The following is a 15,912-nucleotide window of genomic DNA, read 5'->3' as shown; positions in this document are numbered from 1 at the left end:
TTACAATGTTGCATTAGTTTCTGTTGTACAACAAAGTGAATCAGCTATAAGTATACATATCTCCTCCCTCTAAGGAACCTCCCTCCCATCCTCCCTGTCCCACCCCTCTAGGTCATCACAAAGCATGGAGCTGATCTCCCTGTGCTGTGCAGCAGCTTCCCACTAGTCATCCATTTTACATTTGGAAGTATGTATATGTCAGTGCTACTCTCTCACTTCATCCCAGCCCCCAGCCCCCTACTCCCACCCTGGCCCCATGTCCTCAAGTCTGTTCTCTAAGTCTGCATCTTTATTCGGCAGGTGGATTCTTAACCACTGCACCAGCAGGGAAGTCCCGGGCCTTGTTAGAAATGCAGCTCGTTGAGTCCTACCCCAGAGCTGCAGAACAGAATCTACATTTACACAAGATCCCCAGGTGATTTTTATGCATACTAAAGAATCGCTGCTCTTTGTTATATTCTGACCCATGTATGGGGAGTACAGCTAGAACCAGGATCCTGACATACTCTGGCTTTCAAAAGAGCCTCTCCAATTTATGTAGCAGTGGATTGAATGAACAGAAATTCATACTAAGTGAATACGTTCCTTTACTTCCAACATATTTGAAGTTGAAAGTTACAATCTGTGAACTTTGCACTTTACAAAGTTAAATCCTACACTAAGTTAAATCCTAGAAATGTCTCACAAAACTTGTTTCCACTTAAGCAAAATAACAACAGTAACAATAATAATGGTAATAGTTAACATTGTGCTTACTATAAACCAGGCCCTGTTCTAAGCAGAGCAAATACATGAACGTATTTAACTTTTACAGGATCCCCATGAGGTCGATACTATTTTTAACCCTTTTTATAGATGAGATTACTGAGGCACATACAGTTTAAGTGCCCTCCCGAGGTCACACAGCTGGTGGGGATGCAGTGGCAACAACTGAACCTAGGAAGTCTGGCTCCAGAATCTGTGTTCTTAACCACTGTGTTCTGTTTGCTCTAAAGAGATAGAACCTGAATGAGTCTACAACAAGATCATTTTCCTATTTATATGATCTAATGTTCTTAATTCCCACCATCCTTCTCTTCTCTGAAGTCTTCATCAATATTATTTTTACCTTTACTTTATTGCAAATTTAACCAAATGTTTTGCCCTTATAATTAAAAAAAAAACACAGCAAAACCCTTACACCATTTGGCATTTCTTTTCTTGCAAGCACACACTCCATTTCTAAGCCAGATATGATGACATTATTAGAGCAAGGAGAAGAGCCCTGGGTAGTTGAGGGGTGGGTGGGGTACAAGAAGTCAGATTCCAGGAAGGCAAAGGCAGGAGGGAACCATCAGTGCAGGAACAACCTCACAGGTCACAGAGGAGGAGAAGGGGGAACAGCTGGGATGGTATTTGGAAACTCCTTATGAAGGACCAAGGCCTGGGAGGAGATAGAGATCTCAGTTTGAGCTACAAAAGGAACTTCATCTTCATCTCATTTCCCAGGCTTCTTGTTTTTCTTCTTATAATTCCCTCCCATTTCAGTGAGGAAAGTGTTCTTTTTTGTTCCCAATGGAACCATTTTACTTACATGTTGGATGCAGGTGCTTTCCAGCTCTTTTGCATTTGTGTGTGTATGTGAATAAATATACATATTCATTCATAAATTCTTCAAACATTTGGAGTGCCTACTCCTAGCCAGGCATTGTACTGGGCACTATTAATACAATCAGGAACAAGATGGATAACTTGCTTATTCTCATGCACTTTATGTAGTTGAGGAGAAACATAAAATAAGTAAACAAGTAGATAAACAGTATCATGTAATGAAACATGTTCAGGAGAGGCAAACAGCGTAAGAGAATAGAAAATGATGAGAATTGATAGGGCCAATTCAGATAATATGGTCAGGGAAAGCTTTCTTGAATAGAGACATGAAGCCTGGGATCAAGTTACATGAATACCTGGGGGAGGAATATATCAATCACAGTGAATGGCAAAGGCCCTAAGGTTGGTAAGGAACTTTATTGGAGGAACTCTAAGAAGGCCAGGGTAGAGTTAGTAAAGGAGCATGTGCTAAGAATTTGGGTCACGGAGATAGGCAAGGGCTAGACAGTACAGAGTTTTGGGGTTTTTGTCTTAAGAATATATATATTTTTAGATTATATTCCATTATAGGTTATTACAAGATATTGACTATAGTTCCTTATGCTGTACAGTAAATCCTTGTTGTTTATTCTGTGTATAGTAGTTTGTATCTGTTAATGCTATATTCCTAATTTATCCCCCCCACCACTTTCCCCTTTGGTAACCATAAGTTTGTTTTCTATGTCTGTGAGTCTGCTTCTGTTTTGTATATAGATGCATTTGTACTATTTCTTAGATTCCACATATAAGTGATATCATATAATATTTGTCTTTCTCTGACTTACTTCACTTAATATGATATTCTCTAGGTCCATCCATGTTGCTGCAAATGGCAATATTTCTTTCTTTTTTATGGCTGAGTAATATTCCGTTGTGTATATACACCACATCTTTTAAAACGAATTGTGTTTTGATGGGCACTTGGGTTGTTTCCATGCCTTGGCTCTTGTAAATAGTGCCACTATAAACATTGGGGTGCATGTATCTTTCTGAATTGGAGTTTTCATCTTTTTGGAATGTATGCCCAGGAATGGGATTACTGGATCATATGGTAGCTCTATTTTTAGTTGTTTAAGAAACCTCCATACTGTTTTCCATAGTGAGTGCACCAATTTATATTCCTACCAACACTGTATGAGGGTTCCCTTTTCTCCACACCCTCTCCAGCATTTATTATTTGTAGACTTTTTTTTGTTTTGTTTTGTTTTGTTTTTTTGTGGTACGCGGGCCTCTCACTGTTGTGGCCTCTCCTATTGCGGAGCACAGGCTCCGGACGCGCAGGCTCAGCAGCCATGGCTCACGGGCCCAGCCGCTCCACGGCATGTGGGATCCTCCCAGACCAGGACACGAACCCGTGTCCCCTGCATCGGCAGGCGGACTCTCAACCACTGCGCCACCAGGGAAGCCCCATGTAGACTTTTTGATGGTGGCCATTCTGATCAGTGTGAGGTGATACCTCATTGCAGTTTTGATTTGCATTTCTCTAGTACTTACTGATGTTGAGCATTCTTTCATGTGCCTGTTGGCCATCTGTATGTCTTCTTTGGAAAAATGTCTATTTAGGTCTTCTGCCTATTTTTTGATTGGGTCATTTGTTTTTTTAATACTGATTTGTTTGAGCTGTTTGTATATTTTGGAAATTAACCCCTGTTGGTCGCATCATTTGCAAATATTTTCTCCCACTCTGTGTGTTGTCTTTTCATTTTGTTGATGATTTCTTTTGTTATGCAAAAGCTTTTAAGTTTGATTAGGTCCCATTTGTTTATTTTTGCTTTTATTTCTCTTGCCTTGGGAGACTGGTCTAAAAAAATATCTCTACGATTTATGTCCAGGAATGTTTTGCCTGTTTCTCTTCTAGGAGTTTTATGATGTCATGTCTTAATATTTACGTCTTTAAATCATTTTGTATATGGTGTGAGGGAGTGTTCTGATTTCATTGATTTACATGTAGCTGTTCAGCTTTCCCAACACCACTGTTGAAGAGACTGTCTTTTTTTCATTGTATGTCTTGTCTACTTTGTCATAGATTAATTGACCATAGATGTATGGGTTTATTTCTGGGCTCTGTATTCTGTTGCATTGATCAACATGTCTGTTTTTGTGCTAATACCATGCTGTTTTGATTATTGTAGCTTTGTAATATTGTCTTAAGTCTGGAAGAGTTATGCCTCCAGCTGTTTTTCCTCTCAGGATTACTTTTTCAATTCTGGGTCTTTTGTGGTTCTGTATAAATTTTAGGTTTATTTGTTCTAGTTCTGTGAAAACTGAGACAAACAACAATGAAAACACAACTTACAAATGAATGGGATGCACCAAAGCAGTTCTAAGAAGTTCACAGTGATACAGGCCTTCCTCAAGATATAAGAAAAATTTCAAATAAACAACCTAACCCACCACCTAAAAGAATTAGAAAAAGAAGAACAAACAAAACCCAAAGTCAGCAGGAGGAAGGACACAATAAAGATCAGAGAGGAAATAAATAAAAAAGATCAAAACAACAATAGAAAAGGTCAATAAAACCAGGAGCTGGTTTTTTGAAAAGATAAACAAAATCAACGAACCTCTAGCGAGGCTCACCAAGAAGAAAAGAGATACACAACCCAAATAAACGAAATAAGAAATGAAAGAGGAGAAACAACAACCAATACCATGAAAATACAAAAAATCATAAGAGAACACTATGAACAGTTATATGCCAACAAATTGGACAACCTAGAAGAAATGGACAAATTTCTAGAAACATACAGCCTGCCAAAACTGAATCAAGAAGAAGCAGATAACTTGAAGAGACTGATCACTAGAAATGAAATAGGATCTGTAATTTAAAAAAACTCCACGCAAACAAAAAGTCCAGGACTGCATGGCTTCTCTGGGGGATTATACCAAACATACAAAGAAGAACTTCTACCTGTCCTTCTCAAACTACTCCAAAAGATTGAAGAGGGAATGCTTCCAAATTCATTCTATAAAGCCATCATCACCTTGATACCAAAACCAGACAAAGACACTACAAAAAAAGATTACAGGCCAATATCATTGATGAATATAGATGCAAAAATTCTCAACAAAATATTAGCAAACTGAATCCAACAATACATAAAAAGGATCATACTCCATGGTCAGTTGGTTTCGTTCCAGGGTCACAAGGCTGGTTCAACATATGCAAATCAATCACTGTGATACATACACCACATTAACAAAAGAAAAGAGAAAAACCACATGATCATCTCAATAGACACAGAAAAAGCATTTGATAAAATTCAACATCCGTTCTTGATAAAAACTCTCACTAAAGTGGGTATAGAGGGAACATATCTCAACATAATAAAAGCCATTTACAACAGACCCACAGCCAACATATCAATAGTATTCAGTGGTGAAAAGCTGAAAGCCTTCTCACTAACCTCAGGAACCAGACAAGGATGCCCACTCCCACCACTTCTATTCAACAAAGTATTGGAAGTCCTAGCCACAGAATTCAGACAAGAAAAAGAAATAAAAGGTATCCAAATTGGAAGGGAAGAGGTAAAATTGTCACTATTTGCAAATGACACGATACTCCATATAAAGAACCATAAAGACTTCACACAAAAACTATCAGAACTAAAAAATAAATTCAGCAAGGTAGCAGGATGCAAGATTAGTATACAGAAAATGTTGCATTTCTTTACACTAACAGTGGAATACCAGAAAGTAAAAAAAAAAAAAAAATCCATTTAAAATCATGTCCAAAAAAAAGTACCTAGGAATAAACTTAACCAAGGAGGTGAAAGACCTGTATGCTGAAAACTATAAAACATTGATAAAGGAAATTAAAAATGATTCAAAGAAATGGAAAGATATCCCATGCTCTTGGATTACAAGAATTAATATTGTTAACATGACCATACTACCCAAAGCAGTCTAGAGATTTAATGCATCCCCTATCAAAATACCCATTTCTTGTTACTTCTGAAGATTCTAGCCCTGTTATTTTGTACAGTGTTCTTCAGTTTGGGTTTGTCTGCTCTTTCCTCATGATTAGATTTGGATTATGCATCTTTGGCAGGAGTATCACAGAACTGTTGGTGTGTTCTCCTTGCATTCTGTCAGGTGGAGCAAATGATTTGTCATTATTGATGATGCTTACTTTGAGCAGGTAATTATGGTAGTGTCCACAGGCCTCCTCCCTGTAAAGTTAATCTTTTTTCCTTTAATGAGCCTTTTGTGAGGAGGAACTTTGAGACTATTAAGTATTATATTCCTCTTCAAACTTTCAACTTATTCATATGTTGGATTTCTAGTCAGTGGGTTGTAATCTGTTCTTCCCATTTTTTATTTTGAAGCTGGTCCTGGATTTGACCAGTGGGAATTCTCTCAGCAGTGGTTTCTGTGTCCTTTGGCATGTCTCCATCACACTTAGAGCACCTCCTTATTTTCTTCCCCACACCATGTTCCAGGCTCATCTTGCACTTTCCCTGCTCCAGCCCTAAAGTCAGCCATTTCTTCAAGGTGTCCTGGTTCCTTTTAGTTGAGAATGCTATTTAGAAGCCAGAATCTGGGTACTAGATTTGCTCATTGCTGCTGGGGGATGGCTGTCCCTAGGCCCTCTCAGTGGACAGAGGGAATATGTTTATATGCATACATACATATACATGCACACACATTTACATCTATAGATTGAAACCATGAGTTCATACAGTTATCTTCAATTCCATTTCAAAGTACAGGTTTCATTTCAGCTTATTCACTTTCCATATTTCTAACTCCCTTTTCTGACAGTGAAAAACCTGGGTTCCATTATCCTTAATGTATTTATTGTCAACCCTTGAACTACATGGGTTTGAACTATGCAGGTCCACTTATATGCAGATTATTTTTCAATAAATATACAGTTGACCCTTCATTTCTATGTGTTCTGCATCTGTGGAAAAGGAGGGCCGATTATGGGACTTAGCATCCTCAGGTATGGGTTCTGAGGTGGGTTCTGGAGCCAGTCCCCCAAGGATCCCAAGGGACAACTGTACTTATTTGATCAAACTCTCTATATGTAACCAGTCTTCTATTATCAACACCACCACCACCACCTTGATCATGTGATTGCCTGTCTCATCCCACTTGGGCTGTGACAACCCATACCAGGTCACTCACACACAGACACTTGTCCTTACTCTGCTTGCATTCTGACTCCTGACATAGGACAACCCTTTTATACTGAAACCCTCCTCATGCTGGTTGACCTTTAGTACCCTGCTCTGGGGCTTCATTTTATTAAATCTTGACCCTTGAGGATACATTTTTAGAATATTCTGTATGATGAAATGGGAAGTCTCCATTAAGTTCTTTTGCTGTATACTAAGGTGCAGTGGTTGCCTTGAGGGAAACCACCTGTGCCGATGTTTGAATTGTGAGTTAAACTAGCTACTTTTTTCATGGAACACAGTTTTGGTTTTGTTTTTGGTTTTTTTTTCCCTTGGAAGAATGAGACAAACTATGGTTCTTTAGGCTTGGGTATTTGGAAAACATTTTCTTGTAAATGAGCCTGTCACTTGAAGAACAACTAAAAGTATTTGTTGCCAATGATAAAATTCAAACTTTTAAGTAAAAATTAGAATTGTGTGAAGCTTATATCTATTATTTTGAGATTTACAGCTTCCCAATAAATAAAAAAATTTCTGGTGAGGTGATATTATTAACGTGATATTTTGATATCATGTAATGAAATATGTCAGCATTTCAAAGATCTGCATAACTCAGTGAACCACTGTTTTTCAGATAACCAGTACATAGTACAAAATTATGCATGGATAAAAAATCATCCAAAGTGCAATGGATTTTAATGTAACGTAGTATGAAAAGTTCACCAGTATGGTTGCATATTCCACATTGGAACTAATCTTTAAGAAACCGCCATGTCTCAATTTTTACTATAGTATCAAAGAATAACACCCAAAATTACCTGAACAGGTTCATAGACTATTCTGCCATTTTACAATTACACATCTGTGAGAGGCTGGATTTTCTTCATATCCTTCAACCAAAATAGCATTGCTACAGATTGAATGCAAAAGCAGATGTGAGAATCCAGTTGTCGTCTGTTATACCAGATATTAAAGAGATTTGCAGAAGATTAAAACAATAATTCATTAATTCTTTTGTTTGGGAAAATTTAATTATTTAATATTATTTGTTAACATTTAATGATTTATTGTCACTTTAAAATAATAAATCTTTAAATTTCTATTTAAATTTCTAATATGGTAAATATCAAAAGATATAACCCACATAAACAAAACCTCTTTTGGGTTCTCAGTGCTTTTTTTTTAAACATCTAAAAAGAAGTTAAACCTGTATTCATTTACTAACACTGTTAAGCATTACACTTAACATTCAAGTCCAAGTAATTATAATACAAGCCCAATTCTTTTTTTTTTTTTTTTCCTGTATGCGGGCCTCTCACTGTTGTGGCCTATCCCGTTGCGGAGCACAGGCTCTGGACGCGCAGGCTTAGCGACCATGGCTCACGGGCCCAGCCGCTCTGCAGCATGTGGGATCCTCCCAGACCGGGGCACGAACCCGTGTCCCCTGCGTCGGCAGGCGGACTCTCAACCACTGCGCCACCAGGGAAGCCCCCAATTCAAATTTGTTGAACTATTTGTTGGTGCTAAGTTGTACAAAACTGTACTCCTTTTAGTTGACATTTGGTCATCTCAAAGTAGTTGTAATATTAGGTTGGTCAATTTAAATACTGTGGCTTCCTTTTGGATATACACACAGTCTTTACACCCAAATGTAAATGTATACAAAGCAATAAGACATTGTTACATAAAAGAGTAATAGTTAGTGCAGTTTAAAAATTACTTCCCACAATCACATCCACAGTACTCATCCACCATTTAATAGCTCAACCAAAATATTATACAATCACCAATAGGCAAAAATACTAGATTTGTATATTTTGTATTTCAAATATACTTACGCATGTGCAAGCAAGGGATTTACCAATATTTAAGAGTATAAGAGATACTGAGACCAAAAAATTTGAGCACTACTACTCCAGGGTGTGGTTCTTACTTTCAGTATATGGCCTTTGAGAGGCATCAGATAAATGCTTGAGGGTGTTCACTGAGGTCTTTCCATTCAGGTTGGGTTGGCACTCCAGTGTACAACCTCTAGAATCTCTGAGAGTACCCCAGTCACATTGTGGAGAGGCACCTTGTGGATGCATAACGACATTCGGTTACAGATCCAAGGGAGAATCCCTGTATAGATTCCCGGAACTTCTTTGCATGACTTCTTTCTCTGATAAATCTTGAACCACAAATTCCAGTCACCTGAGCAGCCCTGAACTCAAATCCTAATATCCTTTGCCCAGTGACTTGACTGGTGGAAGGGCACATTTTGGTTTAAGAGATCATTTACACAGGAAGATGAGGGACTTGTTAAAGTGATCTTTGTGGAATCCTCCAGAAAACTGTCATATCAGAACATTAATATCACAAGAACTGAAAAATCAAAGCTGAGTTTGTTGTTGGACAGGGGAGAGGCTTGTGCTTAGGAATTCAGTAAGTCTCCTGATTGAGTTCACTTATGGGTATTCTTTTCAATTTGTCTTTATTTCTACTATAAAGGGCTTTTTTTCTGGTAAAGGCAATAAAATGTGTGGTTTTCTTGTTTTCTTTCAGAGTTGGAGTCAACATATGAGACCAAAAATACATTTGCAAAAAAGGACATTTTTGAAATAAATTTTCCCCAACAGGAGATAAAGGAAAGAAGTAAAACCCTTGGCTTTGAGGCATTCCTTTTCAAAAATAATTGGAAGTGTAAGAGAAGATTTGAGGGCCTCCAGGGACATCAAGAGGGATACTTCAATCAAATGATAATCAGCTATGAAAAAGTGCCTACTTACAGAAAACATAAATCTCTTACTGCACATCAAAAAATTCATAATCAAGAGAAACCCTACGTTTGTAAGGAATGTGGGAAGGCTTGTAGTCATGGCTCAAAACTTGTTCAGCATGAGAGAATTCATATGGCTGAAAAACATTTTGAATGTAAAGAATGTGGGAAAGACTTTTTAAGTGCCTATCAACTCACTGTGCATCAGAGATTTCATACTGGTGAGAAACCTTATGAATGTAAGGAATGTGGGAAGACCTTTAGTTGGGGATCAAGCCTTGTTAAACATGAGAGAATTCATACTGGCGAGAAGCCCTATGAATGTAAAGAATGTGGGAAGGCCTTCAGTCGTGGCTATCACCTTACTCAACATCAGAAAATTCATATTGGTGTGAAATCTTATGAATGTAAAGAATGTGGAAAGGCCTTTTTTTGGGGCTCAAGCCTTGCTAAACATGAGATAATTCATACAGGTGAGAAACCTTATAAATGTAAAGAATGTGGGAAGGCCTTCAGTCGTGGCTATCAACTTACTCAGCATCATAAAATCCACACTGGTAAGAAACCTTATGTATGTAAAATATGTGGAAAGGCTTTTTGTTGGGGCTATCAACTTACTCGACATCAGTTATTTCATACTGGCAAGAAACCCTATGAATGTAAGGAATGTGGGAAGTCTTTTAATTGTGGCTCAAGTCTGGTTCAACATGAGAGAATCCATACTGGTGAGAAATCTTATGAATGTAAAGAATGAGGAAAGGCCTTTAGTCGAGGCTATCACCTTACTCAACATCAGAAAATCCATACTGGTGAGAAACCCTTTGAATGTAAAGATTGTGGGAAGGCCTTTAGTTGGGGTTCAAGCCTTGTTAAACATGAGAGAATCCATACTGGTGAGAAATCCTATGAATGTAAAGAATGTGGAAAGGCCTTTGGTAGTGGCTATCAACTTACTCGACATCAGATATTTCATACTGGCAAGAAACCCTATGAATGTAAGGAATGTGGGAAGACTTTTAATTGTGGCTCAAGTCTGGTTCAACATGAGAGAATCCATACTGGTGAGAAATCCTATGAATGTAAAGAATGTGGAAAGGCCTTTAGTCGAGGCTATCACCTTACTCAACATCAGAAAATCCATACTGGTGAGAAACCTTTTAAATGTAAGGAATGTGGGAAGGCCTTTAGTTGGGGTTCAAGCCTTGTTAAACATGAGAGGGTTCATACTGGTGAGAAATCCTATGAATGTAAAGACTGTGGGAAGGCCTTTGATAGTGGCTATCAACTTCATGTTCATCAGAGATTTCATACTGGCAAGAAACCTTATCAATGTAAGGAATTTGGAAAGACATTTACTTGTGGCTCAAGCCATGTTCAACATGAAAGAACTAATAATAATGATAAACCCTACAAATATAAAGAATGTGGGGAAGTCTTTATATGGACAGCTTACTCAAATAAGACAGTTGTTGCTGCTGAAACTTTATGATTGAAGAGATGTGAAAACATATTTTTGTGTCCGTACAGACAACTTACTTAACATGAGGAGAAGTCTTACTCTTGAGAAACCGTATTAATGTAGGGAATGTGCAAAAGCCTTACCTGTGTATGGACAATTCACTTGATACCAGAAAATTCATACTAGTGAGAAATATTTTGAACATGAGGAATATGAAAAGTCCTTTAGACTTCTGTATGATCTTATTGAACATTTACACTGATGTGAAGCCATTTAAATGTAGGGAATGTGTAAAGATCTTTATTTAATTCATGGTGCAAAGTCTCATAAACATTGGAAAAATGCTCATTACTCTTTAAGGGAAGGATCTAAATTTAATTTGGTTCTTGCCCTGCATATCAGAGAATTCATACTGCTGTGAAATCCTGTGAATATAAGGAATGTGGGAAGACTTGTAGACATGGTAAACATCTTAGAATACATCAGGGAATTCATCCAAATGAGAAGTCCTTTGAATTAGAATTGTAGGAAGGCTTTTAGACAAGTGCTACTCAAACTATTGGCCAGAGACTTTTTGCCAGTCCACAGAATTGTTACCTGTCAATCATGAGATAAATGCAGAAAGTGAGAGTAAGTGTCTGGAAACTTTTATAGCAGTCTGATATTTTACAAAAGTATCAGTCGATGAATGATTGGAAATTAAAAGCAAAAAGTTTGTCCTTTCCTAGATAATTTGAGAGACAGCATTCACACTTTTTAAAACATGAGACAAGTCACAGTGTGACTTAATTAGAACAAGAAATCCCTCCCTTGTTACCTCCCTGATTAAAGTAGCAGAATATTCATTCCATAGGAAGATTTGGCTAATGTGGGAATTACAATTTCCTTTTGCCCATAAGAGCATACAGAATTTATACCAGATATGTTGATTTAGTGAATGTATAGAAGCTTTCCAACACTATTCAGTCTTTGTTAAACTTCAGCAAACTCTTCCTAGAGAATAACCCTGTTAATATCACAAATGTAGGAAACACCTTATCCATGGCAGAAACCATACTTTAAAAAATTTTTCGGTACACGGGCCTCTCACTGTCGCGCCCCCACCCCCACCCCCACCTCGTCGCGGAGCACAGGCTCCGGATGCGCAGGCTCAGCAGCCATGGTTCACGGACCTAGCCGCTCTGCGGCATGTGGGATCTTCCCGGACCGGGGCATGAACCCGTGTCCCCTGCATCGGCAGGCGGACTCTCAACCACTGCGCCACCAGGGAAGCCCAACCATACTTATTTTTATCACCATTCTACCTCCTTATTACTTGTAGGATGTTGGGCAAACTGCTTATCCCCTCTGGGCATCATGTTTAAAATGCTGGTGATGGTAGCTCTGTAATAGTGCTGTTGTAGAGATTGGATTGATGTAGTATGGGTCAAATCCTTGGAAGAGTATCTAGTATGTCACCTGTGCTCACTACTTACTATTCTTATTATCATCATCATAAATATTACTACTGGCGAAGTCTTAGGAGAGGAATGCCCATTTCGTATAATTAAGAAAAGTACCCATAACCACTCATCCATTTGAATTTCAGATAGTGCATTCTGGATAAAAGACCTAATAAAATGTAAAGAATTTGAGAGAATTTTTATTCATAATTTATCCCTTAAGCTGCATCAAAAATTAAGACTAAAAAGAAACATTTTGGATTTAGTAAGTGTTAAGATGTTGGGATTATACCTGGAGAAGAATCAGAGAGAAATGTGAAGCAATTTGTTGTAATGAATCCCAACAGACAAGTAGTAATTAAAATTCTCCACTCACTTTTCGAGGTAAATTAGAAATTAAAGAGAACAAAAAGAAAACTGTCCATTTTGGAATTCTTTACCAAAAGTTTATTATGATCATTTTTTAGACATTCAGAAAAATGTAAAGGACAGTATAATGAACATCCATCTACTCTCTACATGGAATCAAGAATTCTAAACATTTGGCCATTTTTGCTTTCTGAATATCTATTCACACATGGCATTTGGTTGTCATGTCTCTAGATTTTAGTCTTGAACAGACTTTTTGAAGATTTCAGGAAAGCTGTTTTATAGAATGCCATACATTCTAGATTTTGTTTGTTCTCTCATAGTGAAACTTAATTTGTACCTCTATCCTTCATATCTCTCATAAAATCAAGTTAGAGTTACAGGATTAAACATTTTCCACCAGAACAATTCATAGGAGGTGACATGTAATTTTACTGAAAGACATCATAAGCAATTAATATCCATTTTCTCCACTATCACCAATGCTACGTTTGATCATTAAGATGGTGATTGCTGGACTTCCCTAGTGGCGCAGTGGTTAACAATCTGCCTGCCAATGCAGGGGACATGGGTTCGATCCCTGATCCAGGAAGATCCCACATGCCACAGAGCAACTAAGCCCATGCACCATAACTACTGAGCCTGCGCTCTAGAGCCCGCAAGCCACAACTACAGAGCCCATGTGCTGCAACTACTGAAGTCCATATGCCTAGAGCCCGTGCTTTGCAACAAGAGAAACCATCGCAATGAGAAGCCTGCACACTGCAACGAAAAGTAGCTCTTGTTCACTGCAACTAAAGAAAGCCTGCATGCAGCAACGAAGACCCAACGCAGCCAAAAATAAAATAAAATAAATAATTAAAAAATAAAGATGGTGACTGCTAGAGTTCTCCATTATAAAGACCCATTATACAACTAGTAGGATTAGTGAACCTTGGTCAGCTACTTTTGGGAATGTATAATCATATGTATGTATAAGTTCTGAATCAAAGAGAAAATTGAAACAATTAGAGATTTTGCAGAAAACAATGATAATGAAATGATTGTATATCCGAGCTTGTAGGATGTCCCTGAAGCTCTACTCAGTGGAAAAGTAATACCATTGTTAATACGTCTTGGAGGAACCAAGATGCATCTGGCCCAGATGGAGGGCCAGAACTACACCTTGTTTCCCCCAATATCTACATGGTTCCTGTCACACTGAACTAAGAAGCTAGAAAAATAACAAATCCTAAACCAAAATACAGAAGCAATCAATATAGCTAAAATTTGAGATTAATGATTAGGAATTAAAGCAGTAGTTCTTGATCATTATTCCTCTGTGAAAAGTCCACTAACCTCAACTAGACTTTGATAAATCTGAACAAGGAAAAATCAAGAAAATTGGCAACATTGTAGAATCATGAATAAGAAAGGAGGTATAATTATAGATATGGAGTTTTTTTTTTAATTTAAGGCAGTAGAATATATTTAAACCTATTTGGACGAATAAACAAAGGAAAAGGCTGAAAAAATTGGTCCAGGATCTCCCTTTTAGAAACAACACTTGGAAATTGTCATCTCCTTAGGTAAAAATTTCAAGACGAAAATAGCTAAAAATTTTACTAACTCATCTTACCTGGATAACATAAATCCAGTAACAAAACTAAATGGAGATACCCTCTAAAAAGCAAAAGCTAGATTAGCTGAATTTAGGTAAATGTAAAAATTCTCATTAAAATATCAGCAAGCAGAATCCACATGTAAGATGTAAGATTGTGCAATAGAAAATATATGGGATATCCAGACCCCAAATTTTTTGGTTTAAATGGAAATATAAGCTAACTGACAAAAAAATGGCATCAGCACAACTGTAATTCATTCTGATAGTTTCATAGACCTGTATGACTTTTAGAGCAGGAAATCACACACAGCGGCTTAATTATAAGATGAATTTTAATATTTGGAAATCAGAATGCATCTCAAAGTTGGTGGCTTCTCACATTCACTTTCATCTGGGTGGTTGTGATTTAGTGCTAGCATCAAAGCATATTAGTTATGATGAAATAGAATTCAACCCTTTAAAAATTACTTATTTCCAAATATCAGTTACATCAAAACTGCATTGACAAATGTCTGTGGTTCATCTTGGTCATTGTTTTAATCTGCACCCTACCTCTGTGTCCATTTTGTGCAGGTAGGCCATCTGCGATATCACTGTACAGTCGTTTACTGGCTAGTGGTTGACAGCCTTATTCCACGTAATTGCAATTTTAATCATCCAGCCTAACACAAAGCAGAATACTTTTGAGTGTTTTAATAGAGTAAAGCGTTACCAGTCAGTATTTTACTCCTCCTGGGTGCCATATTTGCATGTTAACTAGGAGATGTGGAGATCGTGCCTCGTCCCACCAAGCATTTCTGAAATTTTCTCAAAGATCACCAGTACTTAAAAATACTTGAAAAACAAGGGGAATTCTCTGGTTAAAGAAGCTTATGAAGCAGCATCTTCTAAATCCCCCTTAGGGAATGACCAAAAGCACCTTATCAGCTTATCAAAAGACAAAAGAGTAGTGAAGAAAATTGTTCAACTTTGTTTAAATTGGTATATCTCAAACTGTACTATGGAAATACCAATTCTCATGACTTATTAACATCTTAGGGATGTGAAACTGCATTGGGAAATGCTGCCATAACTAAAAGAGAGTTTGCAAAGTTGGAAATTTCAGTCACCAAGTCTGATTGTTAGCTGACAGGATGACAGCATCATGCTCTCAAACAGTTGCCTTCTAACGTTTTGTCTTATTTGTGAGTAAAAATCTTTTTGTACCTAAGTAGACATGGCTCCTGAGTTTTATCAAATGCCATTTCATTATCCCCTTCTGCAGTGGTGTAGTATTTAATTTGTTAATGTGATAATTTATACTGACAGACCTTTTGACTTCTTCCCATCCCTGGATATTCCCAGGTTAGCCACTGATGTGTGTGTGTGTGTGCGCGCGCGCACGTGTCTGTTTTATATGCACTGCTTGATTTCATTTGCTACTATTTTATTTAGAATTTTTACATCTCATGAGTGAGACTGATAATTGTCTTTTAAAATGTATTTTTGTATGTTTTGTATTGTGATTACCTGTTCTTTAAAATTGCAGGACT

General features: G+C 37.5%; 1 protein-coding gene across 1 annotated transcript in view; it reads left to right on the top strand.

Moving 5' to 3' along the window:
• The window catches only part of ZNF283 (zinc finger protein 283), a 19,253-nt gene extending 7,244 nt beyond the window's left edge, over positions 1-12,009 (top strand). Inside the window, 1 exon segment of the mRNA XM_024768578.1 lies at positions 9,294-12,009. Within this exon segment, the coding sequence (XP_024624346.1) occupies positions 9,294-10,996 (1,703 nt within the window). The 3' untranslated portion in view covers positions 10,997-12,009.
• The last annotated feature ends 3,903 nt before the right edge of the window (positions 12,010-15,912 follow it).

Source organism: Neophocaena asiaeorientalis, unplaced genomic scaffold, assembly GCF_003031525.2.
Source record: "Neophocaena asiaeorientalis asiaeorientalis breed wild unplaced genomic scaffold, Neophocaena_asiaeorientalis_V1.1 scaffold629, whole genome shotgun sequence".
Lineage (NCBI taxonomy): Eukaryota > Metazoa > Chordata > Mammalia > Artiodactyla > Phocoenidae > Neophocaena > Neophocaena asiaeorientalis.
The sequence above is the reverse complement of the archived record's forward strand: the minus strand, read 5'-3'. Positions and strand labels throughout refer to the sequence as shown.